Source organism: Paroedura picta, chromosome 3 (assembly GCF_049243985.1).
Source record: "Paroedura picta isolate Pp20150507F chromosome 3, Ppicta_v3.0, whole genome shotgun sequence".
In the NCBI taxonomy this organism is placed as follows: domain Eukaryota; kingdom Metazoa; phylum Chordata; class Lepidosauria; order Squamata; family Gekkonidae; genus Paroedura; species Paroedura picta.
The window spans coordinates 26,406,257-26,422,663 of record NC_135371.1 but is presented as its reverse complement, the minus strand read 5'-3'; the positions used below and the strand labels follow the sequence as shown (position 1 = coordinate 26,422,663).

General features: G+C 41.8%; 1 protein-coding gene across 21 annotated transcripts in view; it reads left to right on the top strand.

Annotated features, from left to right (window-relative positions):
* The window catches only part of FOXP1 (forkhead box P1), a 613,965-nt gene that overhangs the window by 357,753 nt on the left and 239,805 nt on the right, over positions 1-16,407 (top strand). Inside the window, exon 2 of one of the 21 annotated variants that reach the window (XM_077325178.1) lies at positions 13,691-13,769. The exons of 19 other annotated variants lie outside the window; for them this stretch is intronic. In XM_077325178.1, the coding sequence (XP_077181293.1) occupies positions 13,737-13,769 (33 nt within the window). In that variant the 5' untranslated portion in view covers positions 13,691-13,736. Of the gene's footprint in view, positions 1-6,614; positions 6,645-13,690; positions 13,770-16,407 lie in introns of those variants that run through there. One more of the 21 variants, XM_077325179.1, reaches the window with a different exon arrangement.

The window sequence follows — 16,407 nt, the reverse complement described above, 5'->3', positions numbered from 1 at the left end:
CTGCAGCTGAGTGTATCTGAGAAGAATCACACGTGATCTTTTGAAGACTTGCATTAAATTACCAGCCTAATGCGTACATGAATTATCGTTATTAAGGAGAATTTAAATAAGGCATTCTACAGTTTGTATTTTCCTTTAAACCAGGCTTCCAAGCTGCATCCCTCAGTTCTAAAATAAATGACAGTTAAGTTGGAATTCCCTGGCAGGCATTGTACCGTCAAAACAATTTATTCTCTGTGCATAAAGCCTTAAGTGAGTGATTGGTACCCCTCCCTCTGTCAATACATTCAGGAACATTCTAGGGATAATTTTTCGAGTAAAGTGCTCTTTGGACTCTGTATACGGATTTCATAGGTTACACTCATTCCTTAAAGTTACAGTACATGTTTGAATAGATAACCTCGGAAGGCACTATTGTACTATTAACAGAGCTGGCTTTCCAAATGCTTAATTAGTTTCAGCTAAGTCTCTAACAGCTATCTTCTTTTCCTGGTGAGATCATCTACTGCAGGGGTAGTCAACCTGTGGTCCTCCAGATATCCAGTCCCTCCACCCCCTCATCTAGATCATTAATAAATATGTTAAAAAGTACCGGGCCGGGCACTGAGCCCTGAGGTACCCCGCTACTCACCTCTCTCCAGTCTGATGAAACACCATTGACAACAACTCTTTGAGTGCGGTTCGCTAACCAATTCCCTATCCACCTAACTATCTGAAAATCCAGATTGCAGTCCTTCAACTTATCCATCAGAACATCATGGGGAACCTTGTCAAAAGCTTTACTAAAATCCAAGTAAATGACATCAACCGAATTTCCCCGATCCAGCAAACTTGTTACTTGGTCAAAAAAGGAAACTAGGTTTCCTTTTTTGACCAAAGCAAGTACTGTAGCTATGATTCAAGGGGTGAATCTGGAGGAAAGGGAAAGAGTATTTAACCCTTTCTCATCAGACTATTTTCCCATTGACAATTCTCGGTTCTTGTTTCTAGCCTGATGGAAAACTTTTAAGATACACTGGACACACTTCAGAGTTATCTGTTTGACTTTCATATTTAACTACAGTGTACAAACCGTCACTTTCCAGCCCCTTGCATTAACCCAGTGTTGGATAGACTCCAACCTGTGCCTCCTCCTGCAAATCTACTAGCTTTAGTGCCTGTCAGCAAACAGCTTCTACTGCTGGAATAAGAAGGAAAAGGTTACACACTGTGTGGCAAAGGTTTTATGGTTCCTCCGATTCCGATGGCTTTTGGCTTATTAATCTTTCCCACTGGGTGGCTTACTGTATATTAATTAGTGGCATTTAATAGTTCAGTATGTCAGCAGAGTTGCCAACAGTCCCCAGAGAAAAATGTCCTGTCCTTTTAATAGAGGCCTAATGTGGGGAAATGAACAGCTGAAGCTTTTCATGGCATGGAGGTAAGAAATATCACCTGGTAAATAACATTCCACTTAGCCACTATTAAAGGGACAGGCTATTCCCCTCCCCCCCAAGCAGTTGGCCACCGTGTATGCCAGGAACAGGAAGTAAACATCATGGGAAGGAACTATTCTCACCTTGATATTAGTGAGGAATTTGTTTCTTCCGCTACAATTTTCATTCATATAATATTTAAGTCGAAGCCCACACTGGTTTCTTATGCCTGTGCAAGTCCATTGAGTTGAAGGGGATTTGCATCAGTAAAGCACTTTTCAATCAAGAGTGGTGTTTTTTTTTTAATCACTTTCTTCACCCACCTTCTCACCTAGCGTTGAATGGAGCATGGCATGATGTAGATGTAATAATTTTTAATCTGAAGGGCATGATAATATCAATTTTATATTCCCTGAAGGGCAGGCTATACCTTCTTTGATAGCAAGAAAATTGTGTGTGAAAATGTCTTTTACACCTGTGAGGTAAATCTCTAACTCTGAAAACTTGGATTTTTTTTTTTTTAAATCTAATCTAAAGGGAAAAAATGGAGTTATGGTAGATTTGGGTTTTTCTTTAACTATAACTCACAGGACTTTAAGCAGATTTTAGTTACTTCCAGTGTACTCCTCTGCAGAGCTAATCCAGTCTAAGCTCATTGAAGTAAATGAATTTAGAATAGAGCAACTGCATTTGGCTAGTTTAGATTTTTTCCCGTCTTGTTGGAATATCTTTACATAATCAGAGTTTAAATTGCCTTTCCCGTTGGGAAAAATATTCCTATTGTTGATTTTTATTTATATCTCACTTTCGCCCCATTGGAGATCCAAAGCAGTTCACACATGGTACAGTGTAAACTGTGTTCACTAAAGTATTATTTAGTCCAGACACATTGTTACAGAAAAGATTCTTTACTGTACTTGTAAAGCTTTTCTAGCTGCAGGAGAACTACTTAGGTGACGTAGTCCAAGGCTTCACTCATACGCATATCAGTATTACGCAATAATTCTGTTTAGCACATAAATCTATAGAGCTTTTTGAGCTCATGGACAAAATGGCTGCTGTGAGGTGGGCAAAGCAAGCCTCAAAATAGCTGACTTTGGAGCCAGTTGCAAAATGTTGGGAGATTTGAAGTCAAGCATCCTCCTATGATGAAGACAGGTGTTTCAAAATACATGCCCCCTGCAGTCACAAAAGCAATGCCTCCTGTGCTCTTCTGAAGCACTTTCCTACTCCAGCGATCTAGAGGAAAACCAAGATTAATGGACATGACTTTTTGGGGGGGAGGGGGAGTCTCTCCTATGGAGTGTAAAAAAGATTCCGCACAAACATTGTAAGCTTGCTAAGTATTATTCTCCTATTACAGGTGAGCACTGAGACTGAGACACCCTCACAAGCCTGTGGGGAAGAGAGTTGGCTGGATGGGAGAAGAGTTGTAGGAAAATAGATCACACGGAGAGAACGTAGCTCCCTTTCTCTCCTTTGCTTCTTGGCCCGATTCAAGAAACGGAGTTTTGTTACATGCATTTGTGTAGTATTTCATTATCCTCAGTTTTCTTCAAAAAGAGTGATTGGCTAGGTTGTATATCTCCAAGGAATTTTTTTCCCTTAATAGTACAAACATGCTTTATGTTTAAGACTGTACGATTCTTCCCTCACTGCCAGCAAAAGATAAAATCTTTCCAATCTTGCTTTCACCAGCCAGCAGAGGCAGGGATCCAACTCAGCAGGTGGTTGCCATCGTAGCCCCAAATGGGCCCCTGGCATTCGTGAAAGAGAGAGACTGAAACGGATCCAAATATATGGGACACCTCAAATTCACTGTGTATCCAAGAAGACTCTTAAGCAGAGCTAAAGGCAAGCATTTGGGTCTTCAAAGTAAGCTGCAGATAGTTTGCAGACAGCTGGTGATGACTTAGCCTTCAAGTGGAAAAGGCCAGGTCAGGTAGGCCATTCACTGTTCGGAACAGGGGCTTTTTTTCCGGTGAGGCTGTGTGAATTTAATAGAAATCAGAAAGTTGTCTGCACAAGAAAATAGCATTCGCTCTGTAAATTGTGAAGCCCTCATGAACAGCTCATTTCACACTGCTTTTAAATTTAAACTTGATTCACACTTGCTCATTTTCATGCTTCAAGGGCCAGGTAAACCAAATATTTCTTGTCAATTAAAATGTACGAAAATAGATCCCCCCCCCCACAAAGTGTAATTTGAGCATTACCATCTGTGTCACTACTTTGTACATTTTGTTAGCCATTACGATTCATTCCCTTTCTTGCTCTGTTTTAAGAAACACTAAAAATATTTTGTAACCTAATTAAATGGTAAATAATTGTTTAATAGACACATATTGGTGGTTTCAAGCAATTAACAAGCCATACATTTTGCTTTAGTGAAGGCTGAGCCTATGCATGTTTTAACTCAGGGGTAGTTAACCTGTGGTCCTCCAGATGTCCATGGACTACAATTCCCATGAGCCCTTGCCAGCGTTTGCTGGACATCTGGAGGAACACAGGTTGACTACCCCTGCTTTAACTGATCAGTCAATGACTGCGGTATCTGACAATACCTTGTGTATGTGAAATAACTGTCAAGGACCAAGGAATCAGAACTTTCCCAACACTGGGAACTGTACTTTCCATGGAAGTAGTTCATAGATGCAGCCAAGTAATGTGTGATCAGATATGTGTGCTCACGTGTCAGTGACCCTACCAAGGCATCTGATTTGGAGTCTGTTTAAAGGTATTCAACGTGTCACATTTAAGGATACGTTTTTCTCCCATCATTGAACCAGGGGAAGTTGGCTTGGTCAGGGTTTACTTTCTAAGGAGTCCATTGTGTGTATACTTTAATCTTTCACTAGCATTTGACTGTCCTGCTAGATGTAATAGGATCAGTCCTAAATCCCGTTATTTGGAGTACTCCAAACCGGCCGGTACTCCAGCAACTCAAGTGGCTCCCAATTGATTTCTGGACCAGGCTTAAAGTTCTGGTAATCACCTTCAAGGCCATACGTGCAGTCTGGGCGCAGTGTGCCTGAGAGTCCGCTTCCCTGCCTATACCCCTTACGCTCTGCCACCTCTAACTGGCTGTGTCCTCAGAGAAGCATGTCAAACCTCAACAAGGGCCAGAGCCTTCTCGGTCTTGGCCCCCACTTGGTAGAACAAACTCCCTGAACAGATCAGGGCCTTGCCCAAACTCCCAGAATTCCACAGGGCCTGCAAAAGGGATCTCCACCAGGCATCCGACTGAGGTTAATCCGACCTATAAACATTCAGTGGTCCCCCTCAAATAATGCGTTCCATTATCTGAATGTTTCTGACTTCCCCATGGGCTCTGTTAAAGTTGTTCTATTGAAATTGTTCAATGAGTTAAGTATGGTAACCTATTAAACTTATATTTACTATTGGAATTGTTATTGATATATTGTTGTGACTGTTATTAATGTATAACGTTCTGTGTATCCCACAATGTTCCCATGTAAACCACCCTGGGTCATATGGGAGGGCGGTATGAAAATCTAAGAAAATAAATAAATAAATAGATTTGTCAGTGGAGCATAATATAAGGCTGGCAGGAGGAAAACAAAGAAAAAAATCTTGAGAGCTTACTTATGGTTTGTTTTCTTAAAAAAATCCTACTCTTAAAAACTGAGACTAATGTCTGTAACCTTCCCTCCTCTATTATATTCTCACAACAACCCTGTGAGGTAGGGACTTTTACTGAATCAAGGTCACCAACAATGTGATCATTTGGTCTGCCCAATGCTAGCCCATCATCCCCCTGGTTCTCATGGCTTCATGCTGGGTGGGTTCTTAAGGGTTCGATTAAGGGAGTATAGTTGGCATTAGTGCATCATGCCTGTAGTCAAGATTGTGCTCCTGAATCTGCTACTAGAGAATTGGAACTCCTGTGTGCTGGTCTTAGCACCAATCTAGTAGCTACTGGCATGGCAAGATATAGGGTAGCCCTGGCCATGAAATATTTGTATATATTGGTCTGTACTGCTTTCTGTGACAGTTTCAAGTGAGATTTAACCTTTAATAGTTTGTGTGATGAATCAGGTGGTGAATAGATAGCACAAACAAGAGAAGTTATATATCAGTTTCACAAAATTCAAATAGCCATGATTGATACAATATTACAAAAGCAGATGCCCCACAGATTATTAGTTAGTATGCTGTCATAATAAACTGGTGATGCTCTCCAAGTGTCCTTTATTAGGAATATCAAATGTTGTTTGCCCCTCTTTTTGTAAATATACGTGTTAATCTTTGCCCTTTAACAGATGGGAATGGATGTAGGAAGGACAGGATAGAAATCTGTATACGTAAGCATGCACCTTTTTTCCTGCTGTGAGCATCTAATCAAGAGTAACTTGGTATTTTTGCATTTCTCTCTGCATTTGAGAGATGCGTACTTATTCTCAAGCATATGAATTTGATCCAAACCATGTTTAATGATGATCTATTCATCCCGAAGCCTGTTAACTACTAATATAAAACTTTTGTGGATATTTTCAGATTGTTTTTGAAATAGATTTTCTAAAAATGAGGGTGCATTTGATCAGGCAGTCTGCTCTTCCATCTCTATTCATTTTTGTGGATCTTTGTTGAATGTTCTCCATGAGTCCTATTTAAATGACTGGTGTGAATCTGAAGCAGAGTTCTTATTTAAATATCTTCTCAAAATATGAAACCATAGGTTCTCATTTATTGATAGAAACATTTTTTTTGGGGGGGGGGGATGTGATCCAGGACTTCTGCACGTGCATTCCCACTGCAATCCTTCGTGTTATCTGAAAAGGTGCTCTCATAGGTTGCAGATCTTCAAGAGCTATTTGTGACATTGTGCTGTTAATAAAGATATATATGGAGGCGTTGCAAGGAAGCATAGTACGTGGAAATTTTTGGTTCCCGGCTGGAATATATTATGCTTCTTCTCTTTCTCTTCCATGTAATGAAGGCAGTGACAATTAAATCGTTAGGTTTCAGGATTTGGTAAATATAGACCTATTAATACTGTTTAGTGGTCTATTCAAGAATATATAGGAGGTTCTGTTCTAATAAATTTAATACATGAGTTAAAAAGCAAGCTATTTTCTGTTTCAGAAGTTTTCTTTCATTGCTGCTGTGTTTAGGTACACAGAACATGATCCTCTATCTATATACTTTCTCTAGGCATCTGGAACAGCTGTCATTGATTGACAAGCGCAGGGAATGACATATGTGCAGGTTAGTCCCCCTCTCCCAAAGTTATGTTTGGCATCTGAACCCCTTTCACAATAGGGAAAAAGCTTCCCCCCACCTTTTTATCACAGACTTATTCACCAAGTTGCACTGATTAGCGGAAACCTTTTGAAGCTGTTTTATACATAGTTCTATCCTTTTAACTTGTGTGAAGACTGGATTATAAAGGCTTAGCAGTGATTAGCAATGTTTCTTTGCTCACGGAGAAGGGTGCTTTTTAATTCTTTCAGTGTTTTGTTAACTAGCTATCTTTCTTCTGCTTGGAATGTTTGAACAGAAAGACAATGGTTTGGCACAATAAATGATATATCAGCAATTGGAACTGTGTCTTACCTACTGGTAGGTTTGCTGAAGGATTTATAAACCAGAAATTATTAATATATACATTGTTCCTCTGAGACAGAAATGCTTTATTGTTTTAGGAACTGAGGAAGTGTGCATGCACACGAAAGCTTACATCCTTATCCATGGTGCTCTATATTAGTGGTCCCCAACCTTTTTAAGGTTGAGGAACGCCTCCAGGGGTGGCAAAGAGCTGGCGGCCCGGGCACCGCGCATGCGCATTAGCGCCCCTGGTGGCGAAAACATGCAGGAGCAGAGCTGCCGCACATGCGCGTTTGTGCCCGCCTGCGTGCTGGCGGCCACCCCTGCCTCTTCCCCCCCTCACAGCAAAAAGCTAGCCGGGCCGCGAGTGAAGCGTCTGCTTTGGCGGCCACTTCTCTCGTGGCCTGGTGAGCTTCTCACTGTGGGGGGAGAGAGGCAGGCGTGGCAGCCCGTCACCGAGGCCTTCGCGGCCCAGTAGCGGGCTGCTGACCGGGGGTTGATGACCCCTGCTCTATATAGTGAAATATATAGAGCATGTTCGAGCCCGGATAGAGTCTGAGTGCGAATTTCAATGCCCTGCCCGCCCTCCAGCTAGCAGCAGAGCACAGCATCAGGCGCCGGCGGTAGCAAGAAGGAGCTGGCGGGGCCAATGCTACCGCCGAGGCCGCTGCCCTACCAATGACTCGCACCCTGTGCGGCAGGCCGCGGAGAGGAGCTGCCGCCCCACAGGCCACACCGGGGAGAAGTCAATATTTTGAGTTACCATGTATGTGAGATCATTTGTCAAAATTTTATGTTAATCACTCTTATTAGGTTAGGCTAGCCTTTCTCAACTTTTTAAACCATTGAGAACCCCCTGAAACATTTGTCAGGCTTCAAGAAACCCTAGAAATGGTGTGATCATGCAAAATATGGTTGGGAAAGATAGTTATGTATACGCCCCTTCCACTTCCTACCTTCTCTAGGCTCATCATTGGCCCTGGGTGTGCATGTGTTGGTTGATATCTTCTCCATATACAAATTAGTTAACTGCCACCCATTTGGGAAATGCTTCAAGGGCCATCTAGAAAGCCCTGGTTTTCACAAAACCCTGGCTGAGAACATCTGAGTTAGGCTGTTGTGAGATCTACAAAGCAGAGAAAGTTCAGTTCTCCTTTCCCATCAAAGATTTTGGATAAGATTGAAAATGGATGCTATATAATTGGAAGTCAGTCAGTATTCACAACCCTTCCAAACTGACCATTAAAAAAACTATAAATTGCTTTAGGACTACACATAACAGTGATGTTTCTTTATAGTTTTCCTGTCTTTTCATCTACCTTTCTAACGTTCAAAGAACAGTAAACCCAGAAATTCTAATTTTCAAGAAACTTGTACAACTAGATGAGCATTGTTCATTTTGCAAGAAGAATATGTAAGAATAACTGCTGATAGTAGAAAAAAACATGTGGCTATTTCCTAGTGTCTCATTATGCAAATCCTTCCAAATATATAATCCTTTCCCTAATTTAACACTGCTTTCCATGTATCAAAATACTTCCCAGTATTTCAGGATACTGTTTCTTGTTTGGGTCTCCTTGTTTTTAGGCCAAAATCTTCCCACACTGGATATCAGCACATTTTGGAGAGAGCAGTATGTGTACACTTGAATAAATAACATATGATATGATTGCATGGTAAAGAAAATACTGGTTTCTGCTTTTGCTTATGTAAAATGTCTGTTATTTTGGCAGCCTTTCGTAGGGATGGTATGTTTGCATGATTATTCAAAACCCAAGTAAATAGGTACCATAAATAAGGACCCATAAGAGGGCATCGTTCCCCTCACCCACTACATCATTTTCTGTTTCCTGAAAGCCTCTCCCCTTTTCCTAGTTCCCTCTCTCATTCCCAACCACCTGCCAGTTTACCTTTATTTGCCTCCATCCTAAGCTTTCCCTCTTTCCCGCTCACTAACAGCCTCTCCTGAGGAAAGCTCTGATCAAGTTCACTGGTGCTGGTCACCAGGCTTGGCCCACTTGTGTGGTGCTTGCTGCTGGATCGTGCCCATTTGTGCGGTAAAGAAATCACATGGACTTGTGAGGGGCACCAAATCTTCTTCTGTCTTCCACCTGGTATTATCCATGTCCTCTTTTTCACTGTTTTCCTTTTTTCACCCGTCAACCTCATTACATTTTATCTCCCCCCTCCCCCAAATCTTCAGCTGTATTTGTTATTTATTTACTTACACACTGTCTTCCTCCACAGCGGGGATCACTGCAGCTTCCATCATTATCCTGTTGTCCATTTTATCTTTACAACAACCTTGTGACATAGATAATGTTGAGAATACGTAACTGGCCAAAGGTCACGCAATGAGCTTTCAGGGCAGAGTGAAAGGATTCGAACTTAGATCTCCCACATGCTAGTCTCAACTAACGACACTGGGTTTTATCCAGTGGACTTATTTGTCTGTGTGGTACCTGATTTTTCTCTCCTCCACTCTTCTTTCTCTTCTCTTTATGTGCCAATAGCCACCTTTCCTGCTTCCTTCTCAACTACTAGTCAAACTAACTTTATATTCCCTCCCTTTAGAGCCAGTTTGGTGTAGTGGTTAGGAGTGCGGACTTCTAATCTGGCATGCTGGGTTCGATCCTGCACTCCTCCACATGCAGCCCGCTGGGTGACCTTGGGCTCACCACGGCACTGATAAAACTGTTCTAACCAAGTAGTGATATCATGGCTTTCTCAGCCTCACCCACCTCACAGGGTGTCTGTTGTGGGGAGAGGAAAGGGAAGGTGACTGTAAGCCGCTTTGTGCCTCCTTCAGGTAGAGAAAAGTGGCATATGAGAACCAACTCTTCTTCTTCCTCCTCCTGTCTTTAGCTTTCTCTCCTATCCCCTCAGATCCAGCCCTGATGAACCTTCCTTCAAAGTCTAAAACAGTTCTGGAATGGGTCCTGCCCTTTCTCCTAACTTTTGCTGAGAGAGAACAAGGCCTAGCATCAGCCACTGAGGACATTAATTTCTTTTAATTGAGAGCCAGTAGTTAAATGAGGTGGTTAAATGAGGTGGACTCTAATCTGGAAAAACAGGTTTGGCTCTACTTCTCCACATGCAGCCAGCTAGCCTTGGGCTAGTCATAGTTCTCTTAGAGCTGTGTTTGCATTAAAGTTCTCTTAGAGCTCCCTCATCTTCACCTACCTCACAGAGTGTCTGTTGTGGGGGAAAGGAAGGGAAAGATGTTTGTAAGCTGCTTTGGGACCCCCTTGGGTAGTGAAAAGCAGGGTATAAAAACCTCCTCTTCCTCCTCCATTCTCTCCCTTTCTTTTTTAGATTTCAGATTTTTCTACAAACCAAGGCTATTCTCAGGTTTTTAGAAAGATATATCTTGTTTGTTCGTGGCCCCAGGCTCTGGATTTACATATCCAGAGATTTGGCTAGGGTGAGAATTAGACCTATTGATATGCCAGTCTAATATATTTCATCTCCCAACTTCATCCTGCACTCATTTACCTACGAGTTTAAATAATAACTCTACACAGACAATTCTGTTAGACTCCTGAGTAGTATTGATATCTCTTTCCGTCTGTCCCATGCATGGCACTGTATGGAAAAGCAACAGTGAGAATATATAATTCACATTTTTCTAGGAAGCAAGAGATTACATTTATTCTCCTGGCTCGGACATTTGGTGATGAATGCTGTGCTTCAGGGGAGACTTACTTGGTTGGAGAGCTACAGAAGAAGAAGTTGAACACCTCTCCCTGTGACACCACCTGCCAAGTGCCCATTAGTTCTGTCTTGGGGAGGCTAACTTGGAACTGGCTGGAACCTTCATCATACTTTGTAACCTTCCTATTCTTGCCGCACAGGTATCACAGGGCAGGAGTGAGGGAGATAAACTTGCTCTCTACTGCCAAAAACGCCCCTAGTGAAAGCACCTCAGATTGATCGGCCACATAAGGAAAGTTCAGAATTCCTACTTTACTCGCCGAATTTTCCCTTTATTATTGGCTCCATATACAGGCTGATTGTGATCTATGATCTTATCTCTACGTATCTGTAATTGTCTTCAAAAGGATGGTGGAGGTAGTTGTTTCGGACTGCTGTTGACCCTGTTCAAAGCTAGTAGCTGAACGGAAGAGCATATTGGAGAGCCTTGGTCATCTGATTTTAAATTTCCAACATCTTTTTAAAATTGAGTCTTAAGGAAAAGAAAGCAAAACTTCCTATCCTATAAAGTGAGGGGCTAGCAGCTGTGGCCTCATGCAGCCTTTGTATTTATGTAGCAAAATGTATTATTTTTTATTTTATTTTATTGTATGGCTGTCAACTTGATGCCAGTGCCATTGTGCCCACACTGCCACAGGTATCCATTTGCTTTCTTGGGTTGATTTGCCAAAAGGCCTTCAATCTGCTTGCAAGACTTTTTTCTTTTACCTGTCTGAAATTTGGCTGGCAGGCTTCCATAGCTAGCTGGTACCAATACCTGAAGACTTCATGACATTTAATGGATAAAAAGCAAAAATATTAAAGCTACAGTGTGTATACTTATCACGGATGCTTAGGCTGATCCTGCACTGAGCAAGGGGTTAGGCTTGATGGCCTATGTGGCCCCTTCCAGCTCAGTGATTCTATGATTCTCATGGAAATTGATAATGGAATAACAAAATGAAAGGGAAATGGATTCTTTAAAAATGGTGGTGGTGGTGGGGAATTGTACACCCTTAGGAGTTTTGCATATTCAAACCGTCACCTCTGGTTTCCACATTACTAAAATGTGGGAAGGCAGCTTTAATATCATTAATCTGTAAAGGAGATCTGGGTGAAACAATTTGCTGGACCACTGCTATGATCCATCTGTCTCTGTTTATGTTCTTTTGTTCCTGGCCTGCCTACTGCTGAGGTGGTGGATATGTTTGAGCTCAGCCCAGATAGAGGAATAGCTGAAAGCCATTATTTTATATGTGAGTAAAGCCTCACAGCTGATTCATGCTGACCCCAGCAAAGGACTTTCAAGGCAAGTGAGAAGCAGAGATGGTTTGCCGTTGCCTTCTTCTCCATATGGTCTCCCTTGTACCAACACTGCTTAGCTTCTGAGATGTGATAACATCAGGACCGTTTATGCACTGGAGGTTTCATGCCAGGCTGCAAGCTGGAGTTTTAATCGTGGCAGGTTGTCCCACCTCTTCCTGAACCCACATGGGGGAGCACTTGGCCTGGTGCACGTCGTCCGCCCCTGATTTGTGCTCCTGCACAGGAGCTGGGGCAGTGCATAAACGGTCCAGGCGATGCCATTCTTCCTGTTACTATAGACACATATAAAGAGCTGGAAGGGCTGCCACTGTGGTAGGGGCTCCATCTGTTGCTTTTGGTGACCCCATCAACCTTGGCAATCTAATGAGTGATGGAAGTTGAGACCATTTTGATAGAAAAAGAACAGTTATTCTAGCTTAAAACTGGCAATAAGGCAGGAGTTCCATGAACTGCACCCTTATTATTTTTGCTCGGATGTTTTTGTTTTTTAAAAGGCAACTGTTATGAGTTGAGACTAGTGAATGGAGAAGGGAGCAATTCACCTTTTACCTGGAACAGTTTCCCTACAACTTTAAAGCCTGCTTTCCCCCCAGGTATTGGGGGGGATTATATGGGGGAGCTCATAGCAGCTTGGAGTAGAGTGGGGTGAAGAGTTTTTCCTTTCCAAAGCTGTTGTTCCAATTTGTAGCTAAGAAACTTCTTTAAAAGTAGAAACAAAAATGTTGCAAAATCAGATCATGGTTTCCTTACGCCACACTTGTTTCCTCCTTGGTCATCTGAAATAGTATCTTGCAGGGAAAAAGCATTTCCCCTGTGCCTCAGTATAAACAAGATAAACGGCATTGTTACTCGTGGATTTTAAATATAAACAGAAGAAGTAGAAGTGTTAGTTCTTATATGCCACTTTTCTCTATCAAAAAGGCTTAAAATCTCCTTCCCTTTCCTCTCCTCACAACAGATACCTTGTGAGGTAGGTGAGGCTGAGAGAGCCCTGATATTACTGCTCTATCAGAACAGCTTTATCAGTGCTGTGGCAAGCCCAAGGTCATCCAGTTCCATAATAGAAGATTCCCCCCCCCCCACCTACAAATAAACTTTAGTGTGATCAATAGCTTCCTGTTTTTTCAAGACCAGAATGCAAATATAAGAGCCCTTCAATTTACATGAGGGTGACAGATTGGACTCTCGTATTCTTGGGGACCTGAGCATTGATATGGGAAGCCCTGTACATCTTTTAGCTTCTTCATTCTTCATCCCCCCTCTCTCCAATGCCCTGTCTCTCATGCCCCATCTTCTAGTCTTATTCAGTGGTTCCCGTTTGCCCATCTCACTGCTCATTTTTGCCCATCTCGGACTTCTCAACCTCTACTCACTGCCTGGGCTTGAAGGACTTTTGCCAATAATACTTAACAGATTTATGTGGAAAGCTAAAACTGAAAACATGTATAAAAGACCATTGTTCTTTGTTGCAGTAAAACTTCTGCTGTCTGTACCTATTCTTATTATTTTCTTCTGTGGCGTTTCTTTCAGTCTGTAGGAGGCAAAGTTGGGTTTCTGATATAATGTTGATAGCAAAGTATGAAGGACAGAAGAGGTAACAGAGAAGGCAACTTGCTAATGCAAAAGCAGTGTACTGAAAGTCACTTTTATTTCTTATTTATAATCTACATGCACACTCTGGATAATAGATGACAACGCTCATTCAGTACTTTAACTTCAAAGCAGAGAGAAGGCATGGATGACAGAGCTGGGAGCTGGAACACAAAGGTACTAACAACAAGAGGGAAAAATGCCTGTTTACTGGATTGCATTTGTTAGCACGCTGTCTTCGGATATTGTTCCCCCAGGAATAGCAGGAATATGTGCTGCAAGAACAATGATTTAACATCTGAAAATGGTACTTAAAGAGTTTTCTGTCTGGTAGTAATGTGATGAAGGCTTCTGAATGGAACCTGGGGACTTCATTTCTTCTGTTTATCTATATGTCTCTCTGGCTTTAGTCAGCGGTAATTGCATATTTAACCCCTTAAATAGATATCACCCTCTCAGCCCCAACTGTTTCCCTCTCTCCCCCTTTTGCTAGCACATCTGCTTGCATTACAGAACAGCTGTACAGTTTGAATCCCTTTGCCAAAAAGGAGAACCCCTGAAAATCCAAAAGAATTTTAAGAAGTTCCAAGCCTGGGCCCTGCCCCTTAATTCAGACGTCCTGGGGGGGGGGGTAGACAGTGGGCGGGTGAGGGTGGAGGCAATTTGGCGCTGGTTAATAGGAACTCTGATAGCAGCTTTAATGGGATTCAGGATAGGTAGGTGCCTTATAGAAGTGTGTGTGTGTTTGAATAAGAAAGAAGGTTGGAGATACCTAAACCTGTGCCGTTTATCTCAGCAGTATGGCTCTTTGGTGCTTTCTCAATTAGGACTTTTCTGGGGGGCGGGTGGGGGGCTTGGCTAATAGCACATGTGAAACAAATATTAACATAAATTGTTTAACTGTGTCAAAATCCCCAGTCCCTCCAAGGCAACAGGAAATGTTGGAATTAGAGGTACTCTGAGGAAAGCAACAAGAGCTACTTTTAAAACAAAGTTTATTTTCATGGTATTTGAATTGACACCAGTGGGTATGTTTTTTTTTTTTTTTAATTAGTGCCCCTTTAAAATGTGCACTTGTCTCCATAAGTCATTTTGGCAAATTTGACTGATTCATACACAGTACTAGCTTGCTGTAAAAGAGGCCAGCACAGCCTGCAGGAATCAGAATTAAAAGTTTCTGCAAGCTGTTGTCGACACGAACCACATCTCATTAACTTAAAAAATGGAGATTATTTGCCTGAAAGCTTGATTTGACTAACAGTAATCAAATATTAGGCTGAACACAGAAAGGGGAGGCGGAGGGGGGGAGAGAGAAGCCTCGCTGTTGTGATCTGTATCGTTAAGCGTTTTTGTGGTTTGTTTTAAATAGCTGTATAAGATTTCTGTTTTGACAAACAGAACAGGGGAGGGGGGGAAAGAAAAGAGTAACAAATAGACATATGGCTTTGAAAATAATCTCAGGTTGGTTTCATTTTACAATCAGACATGCTAACTATGAAGTTTGCCAGAGAGGAATATGATTTCTCTGTGGCTTCTTTTTGTTAAGTAGACAGAATTAATTAGCTTACATAGTTTCCCTGTGAATGATTCAAGTTTAAGTACTGGAAATCAGTTCTCTCACACACTTATCTTTTCCTCTCTCTCTTTCTCTCTTTCTCTTTTTTCATCTGCTAAATAGGCACGAACCTCAAATTTATACCCTAGGTTCATTTTATTGTTTTAACTAAATATGATGAAGTAGGTTGTAAAATTGTGCATAAAATCAGCCCAAATAGAAAGCTGCCTTTCTTATCTCTCGTGCATTTGTTAAATAGCTTGTTAGTTCAATTAAGTATCTTGAAGCTAAATCTCTTTTGGGCAATAATTAAGGTATTTCAATTGTGTTTGATTTTCATAAGAATAGTATATTACCGCTTTTGGGAATCCACGTTAAACAGGAGATGTCGTTTAGTGTAAACTGGAGTGCACATCACTGTAAGGGTTGTGGATGTGGGTGTTAAACAAAAGAAGATAAAGTGTGTGTGTGTGTGTGCACGCTTTATGTCTCTGAACTGAGAACATGTGCTGCATTTTAGTAAAGGAACATGAGCCTTGAATGTAAGTAACTGGTTTTTGCATTAGGTACTCCCTGGAGGTAGCAGAAAAATATCATGTCCCTGCATGAAATGCGAATGTGAAATCTACCAGAAAGAAATATTTATGACCATTTTATGCTTGATTAGACTGGGATGACATCTGTTAGAAGACAGGGACTGGACAAAGAGAGAGATGCTGGAGGGCAAATGTTAACAGAGTTGTTTAGATGATGCTGGGGCAGAAGCGTCCATTTACTGCCAGGCAAAAACATAGGAATTGTGTTAGCAAAGAGCACAGCTGACAAGAATTCACTCTGATGGAGACACTGGATGCCGCTTAGCTGAAATACTAAAAATGCAGCTGTTGATAGTCTCCACTCTGCCCCACTGTTCATAGCCAGGTATCTGAGCTGAACACAGCTGCTGTAACTGCTCTGAACCAGAGACGTTAAAGAAAGTTACATCAATATCAATCCACCATTTGAAGAAATAGGAAGAGAAAGAGGTGCTTCTCCCCCCCCCCCATTCCTTTTTCTTCGTCTTTTTCCCAGGTGGCAATTTTAAACAGGCCGTCATATAGCGGTTCAGAGGGGCACTACAGAGAGTCTCTCTCTTTCGGAAATTCCATTTGAAACAAGCGGTGCCGCGATTGCCAATACAATATTTCCCATTTCATTTAGTTTGCGTGTGCTTTAATGCACTTTTGCTCCCTAGCCTGTGACCTTACTGTTTTTTCTGTG